Below are 20,136 nucleotides of genomic sequence, written 5' to 3' on the forward strand. Positions count from 1 at the left end.
AGACTTGGACAATTCCCATTATTCGGAAGGGATCAACAAATTAGAACAGCGTTGGACGAAGTGTGTAAGTCTAAAAGGAGACTATGTCGAAAAATAAAAATGGTTTACCCCAAACACGTAAGTAGTTTTTATTTTTGCACGGACATTTCAAACGCCCCTCGTATGAATAGACGTTGCCAGAAGCAAGTTTACAAAATCGCGTCGGAGACATGCGGAGCAGCTACGTCCTGCATACAGAAACTGTCTGGGATCATCTTATACCGAGTCTGCCGCATAATTTCAAAGGTGTTTTCACGAATACATGGAAATGAAATTTTTTCGATATTACACTACCAAGTTCACTTTTTGCTTTCGTTTCTAATGAAACATTGGTACAATGAATACCCGGGCAGTGCTGAGTTTATCAGCCGGTTATAACATGTATCTTACGAAATATTAGTAAATTCGCATTACCTCTGGTGTTGGTCAGAGATTGCGTAACGATACCGCGGAATCGTTGGCGCGGAATATGAATCCTTGCTAATACTGTCATGACTCACTGGGCACTAAAGAATATTATAAAATTAATTACGGCCGTTGTAAAATCTCACTCATACTTAGTTTCTGGAAGAGTGCAGTCGCCTTTATACAAAAATATATATGTATTCTTCGCAATAATAAAAATGATTTAAGTATTAAAGCGAGCAATCGTAGGTAGCGTTCTTTTTTCAATCTTTCTATTTCATAGATATGGATAATTATATAAACTCACGGTCATCACTAAGAGTTCACAGTGAATTCAGAAATAATATTATATGATTGAATTCGACCGTATCTGGAACGGCAACTATCTGAGACGAGAATTCAATGCTCGTAGTAATACGGCAAAAGGAGAACCTGCTGCCTTATCCATTACTTCAAAGATTATCTTTTATTATAATAATATTGAAAAGAATTAAATTCCTGACTTGCCGCGTGCCACCAGATAATGCAGGCGAGAGTAATATCTGTTCTTTCGTCAGAATATAATCCGATTCGAGAGTAATATCTGTTCTTTCGTCAGAATAAAATCCGATAATACTCGTAGAATCATTTATTAATTTCTTTATCGATGACTTCTTGTCGAGATTTCGCCCCAGGCTACTGGAATTTGCTTCAACATTTCTTTTATTTGTAAAATCATTACTTTCAGTGCAGGATACTAAGACATATCACAGATTTCCTATATCTTTAAATTAAGAGACAGCCTTTTGGAGATGCAGTTGTTTTCATCTACATCTATACCCAGCATACCACCAAACGATTCGTGCCGGAGTTCACGTCACGCTCCACTGATTCCAGTCCAAATACTGTTGAGTGGGACCGTTTTCCGCTCATAACAACCGCACTTGAGACAGAGATATCTCTTCTGTTTGAGCCGCGGCAAGTCGATACACAGCTAAACTCGATAGCTGCCCTTCCAGTGAGTTGTGCATAACACGGACAGTACTTAGATCTGCGTTACTTCAACAGAGGGCAGAACAGTTCAACGTTGATCAAGGAGGTTTCACTAGATACTCGAGCGATACCTGTTCGCATTGCTTACTACTTGGTAATAACACAGTGACTCTGCATACTGGCTTCACATTTGTCTTTGAAATCGCTCTGATGAGGCTGCTATGTAACCAACATTAAAATTACAGTTAATGCGATTTAGACTGGTACATTATATTCACTTATTTATTTTGGTCATCTGTCTTCTGACTGATCTGATGCTGACAGCCACTAATTCCTCTCCTGTGCCTACCTCTTCATCTCAGAACAGCGCCTGCACTTTATGTCCTCAATTGTTTTTTGAACGTATTCCAGCATCTCTCTTCACCTACAACTGTTTCTCCTTCACATCTACCTGACGTACAGTGAAAGGCATTCCTTGGGTACTGACCTCATGTCCTGTAATCCTATCCTTTCTTTTCGTCAGTGTTTTCCTAATGTCCCTATCCTCATCGATTCTGCACAAAACCTCGTCATTCCGTATTTCATCAATCTACGTCTACATCTACACACAAACCATCATACGGTGCATGGTGGTACTAATTACCTTTACTGTTCCACTCGCAAGTAGAGCGAGGGAAAATCAACTGTCTGAAAGCAGTTCAGCAGTAGTGCCTTACGAAAAGAACGTCGTCTTCGCTCCAGTGATTCCCATTTGAATTCACGAAGCATCTCCGTAATACCTGCGTGCTGATCGAACCTACCGATAACAAATCTAGGAGCACGCCTCTGAATTGCTTCGATGTCTTCCATTTATCCGCCCTGATGGGGATACCCAGTACTCAAGAATGGACCGCACTAGCGTTCTATACGCCGTTTTCCTTACAGATGAGCTACATTTTCCCAAAATTGCCCCAATAAAACTAAGTCGAGTATTCGCCTTCCCTCCTACACGCCTGACGAACTCATTCCGTTTCATATCGCTTTGCAACATTTCACCTAGATATTAGATGGATTTGACTGTCTTAAGCTACACCATACCAATGTTGCAAATTGTTTTTCCAACTCATCAGCATTAAGTTACATTTTCCTAGATTTAGAGCAAACTGCCGTTCATCACACCAACTATAAATTTTGTCCGTCATCTAGTGTACTCCTGCAGTCACCCACCCAACGACGACACCTTCCCGTACGTGACCGTAAATTGCTGCTCATCCTGTCTTCAGATTATTTATGTACATAGAAAATAATAACGGTGCTATTATACTTCCCTGGGACACTGCTGACAACACCCTTGTCTCTAATGAACACTTGTGGTCGAGGACAAGGCGCTGGATTCTATTCCTTAAGAAATCTTCGAGCCACTCACGTATCAGGGCACCCATACCGCATTCTCGGACCTTCGTCTACAGTCTGTCGTGGGGCACCGTGTCAAACGCTTTTCGGAAATGTAGGAATACGGAATCTGTCTGTCTGCTCTCCACCCATGGTTTCCAGAATATCGTGTGAGAAAAGGAGAAGTTGAGTTTAACACGAGCGTTGCTTTCTAAATTAGTGCTGTCTGATGGAAATATATTCTATTGGAACTCAGAATGTGTTTACCCACTTGTAAACATCCTTCTTTAGTACCACATCTCAAACGCTTCGATTTTCGTCTTTTCGAACTTTCTCATAGTCCATGGTTCTCTTCCATTCAGTGCTATGCTCCAAATGTACATTTTCAGAAATCTCTTCCTCAGACTATCAAAATGAGGTGGATATTTGATACTAGCAGACTACTTTCGGTCACGAATGACCTCTGAGCCTTAGCTAGTCAGCTTTTTATATCTTCCTTACTTCGTCCGTCACGTATTACGAGGGTCGTTGCGAAAGCAAAGCCTCCTATTTTTATTCATGGAAAGTACAGGAGATACATGAATCACAACAGCACAGCTAAATAGAGCAATATTTCAGCTGCAGACTGCGCTTTCGCCAACGATAAGCCAGAGCCTGCATGCAACGCTTGTAAAAATTGGAACAAGCTGAGGCTAACCACTTCTTCACAGCTTTGACAACAGTATCCGAGTCTGGAAAATGTTCGCCTCGTAGTCCATCTTTCAGAAGCCCACGGAGATGGAAGTATGAAGGCGCTAAATCGGACCTGTACGGTGGATGTGGCAAGACAGTCCAGCCGAATTTTGCAGTGTGCTGTGGGGCCTGGCGTTATCATGTTGCAGGTGAAAGCTGGTCATTTTCTTTGGCCATACCGTGGAAATTCGGGCTTACAGCTTAGTCAGTGTCGTCTTGTAGCATGCTGAATTGACAGTTTCTCCAGGCTCCAGGACAACCAAAGGAACCACTACCTGGCTATCCCAGAAGACTGTGCACATCAGTTTGCCTACAGACGGCTTTGTCTTAAATGTCTTCTTTGACATTGAATTCGCATGTCACCATTCCATAGACTATCTTTTGGATTATGGCTCGTAGTGGCGACACCGTCTCATCTACGGTGACGTCACCTTCAGCTTCATATTGATCCAGCGGATCCCTACAAATTTCTATTCGATGAATATTTTGTTCTTTTGTAAACATACGCGGGACCCATCTCGCACAGACTTTGTAATAACCAAGATGTTCTAACGTTGTTTCCAAGACATTACAGACGAAATTCAGCTGTGGACACAATACTCTAGTCGTCACCGCCGATCAGCACGCATGAATTGAACAAGACGCTCTTCGTTCCGAGGGATGACAGCTGTGCACGGTCGACCGCCCCGTGGCTTGTCATGAATACCCTTTTCACCGCCGTAAAATGCCGTACCCATCGCTTTACATTGCTCAAGTCTCCGTACACCTTTAGCAAGCGTCCATGAATAACAAACGGCGCAATTTCTTCTGCAGTGAGGACTTAAATCACACATCGCTGTTTTATTCACGTATCCATATCAGACTCTATTTTAGAACACTGCTCTGCTAGCGCCAGCTACCGCAGAACAACGAAACTACCTGGAAATGAAAGAGGAAGGTTCAAGCATTAGCACTACACCAACGACCTCTAGTGCGGACTTTCAAAGTCACCACAAAAAATTAGAGGCGTTACTTTCGGAACGACCCTCGTATTTAGCTTTCAAAGTCGCACAACGCCTTCTCTTCGCCTACTTCCCGATTCTGAATTTTGATGTAAATTTTACCGCTAATGGTTCAAATGGCTCTGAGCACTATGGGAGTTAACATCTGAGGTCATCAGTCTCCTAGCACTTGGAACTACTTAAACCATACTGACCTAAGGACATCACACACATCCATGCCCGAGGCAGGATTCGAACCTGCGACCGTAGCAGTCGCGCGGTTTCAGACTGAAACGCCTAGAACCACTCGGCCACTTCGGCCGGCTTTACAGCTAATCTCGTTTTTGTTTCCCCTCTTTGGTTTCGTCTTCGGTGTAATCTTAGTCCGTTGTGTGTGCTCATAAGGCTGTTCATTGAGTTCCACAGGTCCTGCTGTTTTACGTTTGTTTCTGAGAACAGCAGTGTCATAATTGAATGATATCATTGATGTCCTTTCACCCTAAATTTTAATCCCGCTCCTAAACCCTTCCTTTATTTACGCAACTGTTTCTTTGATATTTAGACTGAGCGGTATAGGCGAAGCATCTCACACTTTTTCTTATCCGTGCATTTTTCTCTTGGTCTTAAATTGGTAATCGCTGACGTTCCAGCACGGCGGCAAAAATTCTCGATACGCTGTTGGAATAAAGGAGGCCTTTGCTGACGATGTCGGTGTTCCTGTTGGCAGGTGTGGAGCAGCAGCAGACGGTGGACACTCGCCGCCACTCCTCGCTGAGCGACTCCATTCCCGACAGCAACGTGCTGAGGAAGGTGGCCAGCCTCACGCTAGACAAGGGCACGCTCGAGCAGAGGGTCAACCGGCCGCGCTTCGTGCCCGAGAAGCTCGACTTCCAGATCTACCAGAAGTTCGAAGGTAAGCGCACCTATTACTCAGCTGCGAAAGCACGCTAGGGATGCCACCTAGGGCTGGACAACTTCTCTCGGGGGGGGGGGGGGGGGGGGTACGAATAAAGAAAACACAAATAGTTTACTACAAATATACACTCCTGGAAATGGAAAAAAGAACACATTGACACCGGTGGGTCAGACCCACCATACTTGCTCCGGGCACTGCGAGAGGGCTGTACAAGCAATGATCACACGCACGGCACAGCGGACACACCAGGAACCGCGGTGTTGGCCGTCGAATGGCGCTAGCTGCGCAGCATTTGTGCACCGCCGCCGTCAGTGTCAGCCAGTTTGCCGTGGCATACGGAGCTCCATCGCAGTCTTTAACACTGGTAGCATGCCGCGACAGCGTGGACGTGAACCGTATGTGCAGTTGACGGACGTTGAGCGAGGGCGTATAGTGGGCATGTGGGAGGCCGGGTGGACGTACCGCCGAATTGCTCAACACGTGGGGCGTGAGGTCTCCACAGTACATCGATGTTGTCGCCAGTGGTCGGCGGAAGGTGCACGTGCCCGTCGACCTGGGACCGGACCGCAGCGACGCACGGATGCACGCCAAGACCGTAGGATCCTACGCAGTGCCGTAGGGGACCGCACCGCCACTTCCCAGCAAATTAGGGACACTGTTGCTCCTGGGGTATCGGCGAGGACCATTCGCAACCGTCTCCATGAAGCTGGGCTACGGTCCCGCACACCGTTAGGCCGTCTTCGCTCACGCCCCAACATCGTGCAGCCCGCCTCCAGTGGTGTCGCGACAGGCGTGAATGGAGGGACGAATGGAGACGTGTCGTCTTCAGCGATGAGAGTCGCTTCTGCCTTGGTGCCAGTGATGGTCGTATGCGTGTTTGGCGCCGTGCAGGTGAGCGCCACAATCAGGACTGCATACGACCGAGGCACACAGGGCCAACACCCGGCATCATGGTGTGGGGAGCGATCTCCTACACTGGCCGTACACCACTGGTGATCGTCGAGGGGACACTGAATAGTGCACGGTACATCCAAACCGTCATCGAACCCATCGTTCTTCCATTCCTAGACCGGCAAGGGAACTTGCTGTTCCAACAGGACAATGCACGTCCGCATGTATCCCGTGCCACCCAACGTGCTCTAGAAGGTGTAAGTCAACTACCCTGGCCAGCAAGATCTCCGGATCTGTCCCCCATTGAGCATGTTTGGGACTGGATGAAGCGTCGTCTCACGCGGTCTGCACGTCCAGCACGAACGCTGGTCCAACTGAGGCGCCAGGTGGAAATGGCATGGCAAGCCGTTCCACAGGACTACATCCAGCATCTCTACGATCGTCTCCATGGGAGAATAGCAGCCTGCATTGCTGCGAAAGGTGGATATACACTGTACTAGTGTCGACATTGTGCGTGCTCTGTTGCCTGTGTCTATGTGCCTGTGGTTCTGTCAGTGTGATCATGTGATGTATCTGACCCCAGGAATGTGTCAATAAAGTTTCCCCTTCCTGGGACAATGACTTCACGGTGTTCTTATTTCAATTTCCAGGAGTGTATTTAATACAGGGTGTCCCACATAAAACCGGTTGGTATCACGCCCGACGTTAAAGTAACAATGCGGTAGATTCTCTTAAGGATTCGAAAGGGAAAGTGCAAGATCCCCTCTCTTCTAAACTGATACTGTTATTACTCAGCTTAGCCGCGAGTCCATAGAGGGTGGTATATGTGACGCACAGTATAACTGGTCAGCATTTCCACCCGAAATTTGCGAGTGTAAGTCGGACCTTCCTTGATCCGCCTTGGTAGGTCGTGTCGTCGGATTTCCTCCAACCTGTGAGCGGTGCAGCTGTCGTAAATGTCGTCCCGCGCAGATTCTTCATTGGCGCATTGGATGTCCATTGGCGCATTGGATGTCTCTGTCGGTGGAAGCTAATTATCTGAAATTGCTATCGATCAACTTTGGGGTATCTATTTACTCGAAATTAACATTCAGAATGCCGTAATATCACTTTTATTCCTATTAGATCAATAATGAAACACTCATGTCACAAACTACTCGTAACCGAGAGCATGGCTACCATCGAACAATACAGGAAGAGCTCTTAATGCCGACTGCCGACTTTGGCGTGCAGTCTGTACGTATCTCTTACTAGTTTCGTCACAGTTCGTGGATTTCCGATCGAGTTCGTACTTACTAAGATACGCATTTGTTAATGAACGGGTGTGAATTTTAACGAGGCAAAATTATGATAAATAGTTTTAAACATCCAGAGGCTCCTCCTAGTATTCATGTTGTCATAAATGACTTTAATTATTAAATATAAATAAATAAAATCGGTGACTTTGGCGCCAAGATGGCGGTACTTTCCGTCATGTATATTTCCCAGGCTGACGCTTGTTGCTACGGTCCAGCGCCGAGCCCCACCACACTACGCGCGACATTTGATCGCTTCGTCACCTAGCCAGCCAGCGTGGGAAACGCTCTCCGACTCGTGGCCGGCTACGGACTACAGCACTTCCTAACTATCGTGAATACATCGATAAGAGACAATAATTTATTAAAACTGGTAAAAATGTCCTCCTGACGTAAGAGGCACCTTACAAAAGGCAACCTGTGGAGTTGCTCAGGATAGAAGACAACGGTTCTGGTGTGGTAAGCGGCAGAGCACGGCAGCTGAACATTTATTGGTTTACTTGGTTCACAGAAAATTCATACTTTCTCTTCCTTAAAGCATTAAAACCAATAATCCTATAACATTTATGATGGTGAAGTCCCTTACTCCTTGACAGAGCGTAGGGGACGATGCGGGAGACCCGCACCGCTGTACTAGGCAAGGTCCTAGAGGAGGTTGTTTGCCATTGCCTTCCTACGACCGTAATAAAACATTAACATCATGCAACTTTATTAGAATGTAAAATCTTTCAAAATATTTAAAGGCAATTACTGATATTCTAAATTACCCAAAATTTCATTTCCCTCTAACATTAGAGCCAATAACCTCTAAAAAATTTTGCAATGATACAAGGTATTTAGAATAATCACTGTAGTTCTAGACTGCCCTAGTTTTCTTTTCTTTAAACTGTAAAGCCAACCTGAAAAATTTAAAGTCTTCCAAGGAATTCTTTCTAAACCAAATAAGCTTAAGTTCAGAAACTCTTTCATGTTAGTGCACCGTAACTGCCCATAGGGGTACTGACATGAGAGTGACTTAACGCCAGTTCAACCAATCCGACTGTGAGAAAACCAACGTTGCGGTAGTTACAGAAGAACCAATAACAAAATTTTATTACAGTTCACTGAAGCATAAAATGAGCTAATGCGCTGCACACAAATGAACCTGTCATCAGTGTCAGATACATCTGTACGTGGCTTACTGTACTACAGTCCCAAGCTAAGGACCAATTCTATAAACGATTAATTATCTCTATCAGTCTTAACTTTACTTTCACCCTGCCTCTTGAATATGATAGGATTGATTGACAGCTTTGTAATCAAAGAAATTATCTTCCTTACATGCAAAATTCGGCCATTGGAACCGGAGAACATGTATCCACATACACGAAATACCCTGAAGCAGACATCACTTCTCTGGATTATTATGCACACAGTTCAAAATGGTTCAAATGGCTGTGAGCACTATGGGACTTAACATCTGAGGTCATCAGTCCCCTAGAACTTAGAACTACATTATACCTAACTAACCTAAGCACATCACACACATCCATGCCCGAGACAGGATTCGAACCTGCGTCCGTAGCGGTCGTGCGGTTCCAGACTGAAGCGCCTAGAACCGCTCCGCCACACCGGCCGGCCGCACACAGTTGAACATAGTTTACATCAGAAAGGTATTCGATTAGCCACACATTCATGAAAATTTGCAGAACACTGACGGGGTAAATTTCGTGACAGTACAATCAATGATAAGCCTAAGTCGCTCTTCGGCGCAGCATCCAATTTGATGTGTTCCAGGAGAAATAGGAAAAATACTCCCGAGACTCGCTTACCGAAAACAGTTCAGTTTACAGAATGGACCTGCACGGGACCGGAGTCGATCACAGACGGACGAATTACTGTTCCAGCCAACGCGAATGACCCAGTTCAGATTCCAAACTGAATACCGACGTTCACCAAAATCAGTAGGAGTGCGAGGCACTAGTTCAGATGTAATGGGCTCCCCGTCATTCGTCAACTAAACAGCACCCTTCGGGCCGCTGACCCATCACTCGGACGACGCCGTTGCACTTCCCGATCTTGGCAGTCCACAACTGTGAGTCCAGACCATGAACGATGGCGGTTCGCGCATGTCAAGGCACGGACGGAAATCGCATTATTGACGATTCCAAGCGACAGTTGGGATACGCGCATGCGCGTGCTTTCAGCTTGAAGGAAGCGTGTATCCTGCAAATTATGTCTCTCGCTTGCTTATGCAGAATTTATCACTACCCACCACCATCAGTAATGACAACTCGCAACAAATGGAAATGCAAATTCACTAAACAATTCGCTACGATCACATTGAACGCCCGCATTAGCTAAGTCATTCAGAGCAGAGCGCTACTGAACTCTCATTGGCTGTTGGAGTATGCGTGACGTAGGTGCGCAGAACAAGCCTAACTCCACCGCCCTCGTTCGTGACTCCAATTACAGTAGAACTCCTCTAATCCGACCTTGGATTGTCCGTCACTCCGGTTAGTCCGACCATGCTCAGACTCGCGAGCCTGTGCAGACTTGTCACTGAATCAACGCCTGTCGGGCCATTGTTGCGGAGTCTATCGCTGTGCATGTTGTTATACTGTACGTTGTTGTGCACTTTCATCCTTTGTTTGGATTTAAAAAAACGTCGTTGTTTGCTTTATTCGGTGTTCTCTACAGTACTTATTACTGTAGATTCATTGTGCGTACAGTTGTCTGTTTTCCAACATGTCTCGATTCAAACGTAAACACGTACCGGTAACTCTTTCACTACATAAAAAATTAACACTAGTACAAAGACTGGAAGGAGGAGAATAGCTCCAAAAATTGCAAAGGAACTGAATGTAGGTGTTACGACAATTAAGGATTGGAGGAAGAATCAGAAAGACGTTGAATGCTATAGAATTACAATTGATGGTGAAAACAGTCTGAAAAATCGCAAACATTAAAAAAGTCTAAACTTAAACTGCTTGATACGGCATTGTGGATGTGGTTTTGTCAAGAAAGAAGGAAAGGAACTCCAATATCCGGGCCAATTCGTAAAGAAAAAGCGATGGTTTTACACAAAAAACTGGAAGACGAAAGTAAATTTGCTGCCAGTGAAGGCTGGGTTGATAGTTGGAAAACTCGTCGTGGTGTCCGATTTGTTTCTGTTTCCGCTGAAAAACTATCTGCCGATGCCGCAGCTGCTATGGAGTTTTCTGTTAGGTGTCAAGAAATTATTGAAGAAAATGAACTGTTACCCTGCCAAGTGTATAACATCGACGAGACAGGACTGAACTTTAAAATGTTGCCAGCAGAAACGCTCGCAGCTTCAAATGAATCCGTGGTAGGAACGAAACTATAACAAGATAGAATAACAGTCATTCTTTGTAGCAAAGTAGATGGTACCCACAAGCTCCCCTTGTTTGTCATTGGCAAACTTAAGAAGCCTAGGGAATTCAAAAATATAAACTTATCTTCCTTGCAGGTTTATTACGCAATCAAAAATCTGCTTGGATGGACTGCAACCTTTTTAAATCCCGGTTTTTCGACGAGTGTGTGCTATCGGTCGAAAAAGACCTGAAGCAAAAAAAAAAAATCTGCCTGTTCGTGCTCTAATCCTGTTGGATAACGCACCATCACACCGATGTATCAGGGCGTTATCGAATGGTTAAAAAGGCGATTTTACAGCTCAATCTTGGAAAAATCTGAAGGAGGTCACAGCTTATTTGAGGCAATGAAATCCCTGAACATCAAAGATGCTATCTACACAATCGCTGCAGCGTCGAATGAACTGAAACCGGATACACTGCGAAAATCGTGGCGCAGGCTTTGGCCACAAGTTAAGATTGAAAATGAGCATACCGAAGATGAGCAAAACAGCGACGCACTGGAAATCTTTGAAGATCTACAAACTCTGTCGCCGAACGTCCCTGCCAATGAAGTTGAAGAGTGGATCAACGAATGTGACAAAGACTGTGACACTTTTGAAGAGCTTGATGACGACCACATTGTTGCCCCTGTTAGCCAGGAACATATGAATGGGGATCGGACGGCGAAGACGAACCTCCTCCCCCCCCTCCCCCCCACGGATTCCACACAACGATGCAAAAAACGCTTTTGACATCGCCCTTCAATACATCGAGCAGAATCGAACTTCAACTCCAATGGACGTTTTGTGGATAAAAAAACTGGATGAACACTGAAGCTAAATCTGGACTAACAACTGCTAAACAAAAATTTATCACTGACTTTTTTTTCAAGTAATTTGTCTTCGTTTTTACTGTAAAAACAATGCATATAGTGTAATCATTTCTTAGTTTATACATACAGTAGTTTATTTCTTTGTAAAAAGTTTCTTTTTTATATACAGTGGTATAAACATTTTTTAGTTTACAGCATATATCGTTTATACGTTATTAACTACAGTAAAGTACTGTAATTTGTTTGTCGTTATTCCTTTTAAAACCAATACATGTTATAGCGTGTGCAGAGGTTTTTTAGTTAATATATTGTTTAAGACTGCGTAAAAAACATCTTTTTATATTACTGTAGACATCTTTTAGTTCTTAAATCGTTTAAAATTTTGTACAAAACATCTTTGTATATTTTTTGCAATAAATATTAGATTTTTCGGATAATCCGACCTTTTTTTCGTTCCGACCATGGTCCCGGTGCCGAAGGTGACGGAATAGAGGGGTATAGCATGCGCCCAGCACACGCTGCACGGCTACTACGCCCTTTGTCGTCCAGCTAACCATTCACCACAGGCTTGTCCGACGCGCACTTAAAACTGCTTCCCGTGTCTCTGACCACAGAACAACTTTTCTTTGCGTAAAGGTGCGTGGACGCCAGGAATCGATACGACCACATGTATGCATCGCAGAAATACGAACCGAAAATCATACGACCGTATCACATTGAACTAACTAAAAAAGAACAGATAACGTAACGTTACAGAACATGTAGTTACCTGTTCATAAGAGATGCAGGAAGCGGTGGCCATGGGCAACCAGGCACCGCTCACTTCGTATGATAACGGTACCAGCAATACACTCTAATTCTGCATGCGTGATGTTCTTAATTCCTCTACTAATATTCTGTTCAAGACAATCTATTGTGAGAGTATTGTCAGCATACACTTTGCATTTTTGTGTGTCCCATAAATAAAAATCACACTGTGTCCAGGGACCTTGGGGGCCAGAGGCCTATATTGACTCCGGGGACTCGTTTGGTGATGTGGCCTGTACTTTGGTTGGAGGTGCGAGCGACTGTTCCATCCCGTTGGGATATTGCATACAGCTTCTCTGCACCTGATAAATGTGCGTAGAAACAGTCAGAGATCTCTAGCTGTCCGTCACTGTTTAAGGTTTAACTGAAAAAGTGGGGCCAATAACGCGCATGCTGGACAATGCACACAAAACACTTACCTTCTCTGGATGAAGAGTTTCTTCATGCAAACTATGTGGGTTGTCCTGCAACCAGTATCTGCTAGTCTGGGAGTTTACATAACCTGACAAATGAAAGCAGGCCTAATCCAAAAACAAGTAGTTACAATAATAAACTCCTTTTACCTGATAAGATTTCAACTCTTGCACCAGACTCATACGGTAGGATTTTGTTCAAATGTGTGCGAAATCTTATGGGATTTAACTGCTAAGGTCATCAGTCCCTAAGCTTACACATTACTTAACCTAAATTGTCCTAAGGACAAACACACACACCCATGCCCGAGGGAGGACCCGAACCTCCGCCAGGACCAGCCTCACAGTCCATGACTTCAGCGCCCTAGACCGCTCGGCTGATAGGATTTTAATTGCATGTCTTTTAGCATACGATGACACGACGTACCCTAACCTGCTGCGATAACCTCGTTACTGACTTGCAGGACTTCTCCTAATGTCCATCCGAATTCTATCTATATTTTCAGGGGTCCTCACTGTCGGTCGCCTATTCCTCTGCACATTCTGAACCGATTCTTGTACAGATCTTGAGCAGTGGTGGTCGTGGGGAGTTTCCTACAAGGGCACTTCCCTTGAAACATTTCTTTACGCTCCTTGATGGAGCCTGTCTTTATGTAACACTTGCAGGACTTCTCCTAATGTCCATCCGAGTTCTATCTATATTTTCGGGGGTCCTCACTGACGGTCATCTATTTCTCTGCACATTCTGAACGGATTCTTGTACAGATCTTGAACAGTGCTGGTCGTGGAGAACTTCCTACAAGAGTACTTCCCTTGAAACATTTCTTTACGCTCCTTGATGGAACCTATCTTTATGTAACACTCCGCAATACCAGTTCGCTGTTTTAATGCAAACTGCCTGATTTCTGTATCAACTCAACAATACGAACTAACAACAACAAAAGAAAGTCTTCTTTCCATTCGTGTTTGTAGCATACGGATCTGCTATTTAAACGGGAAATGAATTTTTAAGAACCTTTACAGGCAATATAATAAGTTCAATTCAAAATTTAGATAAAAAGAACATGAAAAACCTCCAAGAAAACGTCCAACAGTAAAAACATCACTGTTTCGTGTTTTTTAATTCATATTTTGTGTTGCTCATTGGTGCTTCGCCAACGGCCTTGCCGCAGTGGCGACACCGATTCCTGTCACATCACCGAAGTAAAGCGCTGTTGGTCTTCGCTAGCACTTGGATGGGTCAGCGTTCGGATCTACCGAACGCTGGCAAGCGGGATGTACTCAGCCCCTGTGAGGGCATTAGAGGACCTTCTTGACTGAGAAGTAGCGGCTCGGGTCACGTAAATTGACAACAGCTGGTACAGTTATGTACTGACCACAAGCCCTTCTGTATCACCATCCGGTGACGCTTTGCGGAAGAGGATGACACGGCGGTCGGTCGGTACCGTTAGCCCTTACTGGCCCTGTTCGGACGGAGTTTTTGTTGCGTCATTGCCCCATCTCTTTCAGAAAATTCAAGAAATCGCCACAGCTTATAGAAAAGTTCACTTATATTTGAAGGTCTTTTTCAATAAGGCCATGGACATCCGATTCCTTTCTTATGGCCATTGGTTCTCCATTGCACTGTAGATTATTTCGATAAATGTGTGACTGGTAGGAACTGAAAATATATGTGATACAAGCCTAACAAGTGGGAATGGAAGATGACTACTGTGGTCTGCCGCATAAAGAAATCTTCCCAAATGTGATCGTTTGCTTTACTTTTTTAAGTCCAGCACATGCATTCCGGAAATCACAGAATTCATTATATAACTGATTTTCATATAGGTTGAGATTCAATTTGTTGGTATCCTTTAAAACGTGGAACTGCGCCGGGTCATAAACTTGTAGAAATAAGGAATACCAAAAGCTGCTCCTTTTATAAAATATATAAATTGCGCGGCCAGATTCGACTGTACATTAGTCTCACCTTCAGGCCCCTACGCAAGCTTAATGATGAAATCTAATCCTCAGTGCGTAAGGGCAGGTACCATGTACGTTCATCTACATCTACATCTACATTGATACTCCGCAAGCCACCCAACGGTGTGTGGCGGAGGGCACTTTACGTGCCACTGTCATTACCTCCCTTTCCTGTTCCAGTCGCGTATGGTTCGCGGGAAGAACGACTGTCTGAAAGCCTCCGTGCGCGCTCTAATCTCTCTAATTTTACATTCGTGATCTCCTCGGGAGGTATAAGTAGGGGGAAGCAATATATTCGATACCTCATCCAGAAACGCACCCTCTCGAAACCTGGCGAGCAAGCTACACCGCGATGCAGAGCGCCTCTCTTGCAGAGTTTGCCACTTGAGTTTATTAAACATCTCCGTAACGCTATCACGGTTACCAAATAACCCTGTGACGAAACGCGCCGCTCTTCTTTGGATCTTCTCTATCTCCTCCGTCAGACCGCTCTGGTACGGATTCCACACTGATGAGCAATACTCAAGTATAGGTCGAACGAGTGTTTTGTAAGCCACCTCCTTTGTTGATGGACTACATTTTCTAAGCACTCTCCCAATGAATCTCAACCTGGTACCCGCCTTACCAACAATTAATTTTATATGATCATTCCACTTCAAATCGTTCCGCATGAATACTCCCAGATATTTTACAGAAGTAACTGCTACCAGTGTTTGTTCCGCTATCATATAATCATACAATAAAGGATCCTTCTTTCTATGTATTCGCAATACATTACATTTGTCTATGTTAAGGGTCAGTTGCCACTCCCTGCACCAAGTGCCTATCCGCTGCAGATCTTCCTACATTTCGCTACAATTTTCTAATGCTGCAACTTCTCTGTATACCACAGCATCATCCGCGAAAAGCCGCATGGAACTTCCGACACTATCATTGGTCTCATGGATTTTTATTTACACGATATGTACACTCCAGGCATCTAACAGTTGTTGTTAGAGACCATTGAATATACATGGTACCTGTCTTGCACCGAGGGTTGGGTATCACCATTCAGTTTCCTCGGGGGCCTGAAGGTAATACTAACGTAGTGTCGAAACTGGTAGCGTAGTTAACATATTTTATAAAAAATACGGTTTTTGGTATTCCTTACTTCTATAAGTTTAAAACTTATTCTCATTGCAGACGAAAAGCTATTTGTTCTTTAAGCGAAAAACGTGTAAGCAGATTGAACACATTGTCATGGGAAAAGCCATACTTTCGGGGCAAATAATCAGTGCAACGTGACAAAGAAGATAATGTATCATTTTCAGAACTCAGCCTCTGTGATTTTAGGTACTACATCCAGGATTTCTTGAACTTCCTTTCCTAAGAATCTATCCTGTTTCCTACCCTCCAGCTTGCTCTTAAGGTCTCTTATTCTGTCCAGCTCAACAAAAGTAACAGAGCTGTTTTCCAGTTCTCTAATAGCAGTTTCAAATGGGGGCAAACCATGCTGCAGAAAACGTAGATAGCGTTCAGGAACTGAAGTTTCAGCTTCTGCAGCATCATGCTCCTCATTCTATGTCATAAACTGCCAAATCAATCTTGAACAATCTTCCCCGCACTTTGAAATAATGTGTGACGAAATGGCAGTCCAGCAGTATACAGTTCTGTCATTTGCAGGCAGCAGCAAGAGCCACCTTATGCAAACGTGTCGTAATATTTCCTTAAGCTCAATGTCCATTTTAAGAACTAATGCTTGTACATATAATGAAATACTTTAAGACCATACTTTGCAGTATTACTGATGACATGTGCATGGGGGCTTAATTAAATATAAGATTGATTGAAAATATTTTTTGTTTTAGTATGTCTGTCCGATTACGCAGTCTCGTAATCGGTTGGCCCTGACTAGTATTATTACGCTATCTGACTGCAAAGAACAATGTAAGAAAATTTTCGTAAACACAGTTAATTAATTAAGTCCCCAGCAACTATAAAACCTACAAAATCCAAGCACAAATGTAACTGTTCTGTATGTGGGAGTGTGACTCAACGTCCACATCTGGCACGGTTCTTTTCCAACAAGACAAGAATTTTTAAATATCAACTATGCTGACGTGACAAAAGAAATTTAGAAAAACTATAATTACGCAAGAAAACCAGAATTCACTCTAATACAAGAACACAAGCCAGATGCTTTGTTGACTGAACCTGTAGTGACGCATTATTTCAGACACACAATTAATAAAAGAACATTGTAATTTTTACCTTCATATATATTGACGAAATGCACTCATTACAATAACATCTACTATCTCTCCCATCAAATAACTGCATAAAACATGGAACAACACTCTTTACTACCACATCTCACTCCGACTTCACGACAAGCAGTGCCCACTAGCACATCTCCGTACGACTGACTACAACGAGCTCTCAACAAGCACTGACTTCCACGAACTCTCGACAATCACAGACTGCTACGAACTCTCAACAACCACCACTGTGGAGGCCGCTTAATAGTACTCTTAGGCGCAATCTCTGGCGCAGTGGCACAGTGTAGCCACCTTTCATATGCCCCTCCTCCACAGGCCAGAATTTGATGGTATTTTTGCCAGCATTGGTGGTGAAAATACCACCAAATTCGTCCACAAAAATACAGACAAAGATAAAAGATAATATTAATACCTAAATATCACATAATTAGTTAAAAATTTTGGCTTTGCACTGACCTTTCACTAACCTAATATATGAAATACAGTAAGCAATACAACTTCTTTTCATACATGTGACTTTACATAATAGTTTACACAATATACAAAAAATCAGTTTATACAAATGTTCACATAAAATGCTTTCAATGATTAGTTTATACAAAAAAGAACACCAACAGGTAACATCTTTTCAGTAAAAGCAGTCCATCAGTTGCACCCAGTAAAGTTTAGCAAGTACACCCAGCAACAAGTCACATTAGTTCAGTAGAAGCAATCCATCAGATGCACCCAGCAATGTTAAGCAGGTGCAGACGCCAACAAGTGACATTATTTCAGTAGAAGCAGTTCCATCTGTGGCACCCAGTAAAGTTGCAGAGGTACACACAGCAACAGGGGACATCTTTTCAGTACAAGCAGTCCATCAGTGGCACCCAGCAATATTGAGTAGGTGCAGACAGCAAAAAGTCACATCTCTCAGCAGAAGCAGTTCCATCAAATTCACTAGCACTGATGACACTGTTCATCAGAGTTTATAAGCACAAATTAAACATGTCCTAGTGGCACCAATCATGTAGAAAAGGTACAAATAACAGTCCATAATTTTTTAGAATCACTAATCACACAGTTCTTCAGCAGAAATTAAACATGACTAAATGTCACACATCATGTTGAAAAGTGCAGGTAACAGTTCAGAATATTTATCTTCACTAATCAGACAGTTCAGGCATGAACAATAGTTTGAATACACATACAGTGCTTTTACACTAACATACAAATCATAACAAACACACAAATGATATCAGATAATTTTCATATTAACTATTACAAATACTCAAATACCAGTAAACCTATAATATTTATGGGTGTCAGTGCAAGCCACTACCAACAAATAAAATAATATTTAGGAGATAGGTGGTTAGGATTAGTAAAGGAAAACACACAGAACACACTCACTCATCTCTCATCCACATTAAGTACTACTGTGTAACTGAATAGTGTTAATTGTGTAAATGAAATTCTGTCTAAATCAGATGTTCATCATGTGTATCAAGTAGTACTGGCAGCAATGTATAATAGTCAATAATAGTTAGTCAACGTCATAGTCATCATGTCAAGACCAATGTTTGCCAAGCCAGATCAAATGTACTGTTGTTGAACAACTGTCAGTGAGCCAAGATATGCAATTACTTCCTTTCTCCAAAAAAAAAAGTATATACTGCTTAGTTATTTAACAAAGTGTGTGTATAGACTATCTTCCTTCTATTTTAGTGTTCTAGTCTGCTATCTTCATCCTCCTTGTTCCATAAGACCAACAAAAAAAATATGCTCCTCACTTACTTTACCTCTTATACACCAAAACTCCAATAATCATCAACTTAATCTCAATACGTCACTAATACTTCTTCAATACGTCGATACATATAACTCTTATCATCAATATCATTTACCTTACCTCTTGTCCACAAAAACTCCAATAATCATCAACTTCATATACTCTCAATACCTATAATAATACGTCGATAAATATAAACCTCAGCACCAATATCATTTCACTTCCATAACAACTCTTTCCTCAAGTCAGTCTCCTCGAACAAGTACAGATAAAATCCTAATGCAACTTCAATTCAGCATCCCATACAATCCGAAGACACAGTGTCCACACACAACCTCTGTGTAATCCATCTGACCCAAATTTTCTACTCATTATAAATTATAAACAAAGAAATGCATACATGACCTCTAACAGACTTAGTTCGAATAACTCTCAGTAATTAAGTACGATTACGGAGTGTGAATAATCATAATGTTTCACAGTGTGTACACCACTTCAAGAATTATGGCAGACAGAAGCAAACATGTGGAGTATTTCTTGTGTCAAGTGTCACTTCCTATTTCAATTGCTCACGAAAAATGCAGTGTAATAATTGTTAATGGTCTAAACCTAGTTTTGGTCTGTCATGTCGTTAGCTTCCTTCCTATTAGCATACATTTATACAGCTTCCATAAAACTTTAGCTCATGTGACTTCAATGACTTTCTTGTACTAATGTCGTTCGTCGAATTATAGCAGTTAATTTTCTTATCTTAAAAATATAAGGCACTGAGCGTAAGCAAAACAAGCAATAGCGAGCAAATATACCAGTAGAGAACAGAATGTCAACAAGTGGATGCAGCACAATTCCTACAACGAGGCTCTGCCAAGCGAACAATCTATAATTAATACAGTAGCGTGACCTAAACTCTATGTTTATACACTGTACATCAGCATTGCTATACACCAAATTAAAGAGCAGTTGTGACGACAAACAGAAATGTATAAATATGCAATACATACGCATAGCAGCAAACAGGTCATTAGCGTCATATCAGCATAAGCAAATAAATGTTCATATGTCATCTTAGCAAGTAAACATGGAGGCGCAAGCAGATAAATCACAAAGTATAACTTACATACATAATCACAGTCAGCACA

At 42.9% G+C, this 20,136-nt stretch overlaps 1 protein-coding gene across 2 annotated transcripts in view; it reads left to right on the forward strand.

The window, feature by feature from the left end:
* The window catches only part of LOC124802507 (formin-2-like), a 277,071-nt gene that overhangs the window by 136,326 nt on the left and 120,609 nt on the right, over positions 1 to 20,136 (forward strand). The window contains exon 5 of one of the 2 annotated variants that reach the window (XM_047263338.1): positions 5,235 to 5,412. In XM_047263338.1, coding sequence (XP_047119294.1) covers positions 5,235 to 5,412 — 178 coding nt within the window. Of the gene's footprint in view, positions 1 to 5,226; positions 5,413 to 20,136 lie in introns of both variants that reach the window. The other variant, XM_047263337.1, reaches the window with a different exon arrangement.

This window comes from Schistocerca piceifrons, chromosome 6 (assembly GCF_021461385.2).
Source record: "Schistocerca piceifrons isolate TAMUIC-IGC-003096 chromosome 6, iqSchPice1.1, whole genome shotgun sequence".
In the NCBI taxonomy this organism is placed as follows: domain Eukaryota; kingdom Metazoa; phylum Arthropoda; class Insecta; order Orthoptera; family Acrididae; genus Schistocerca; species Schistocerca piceifrons.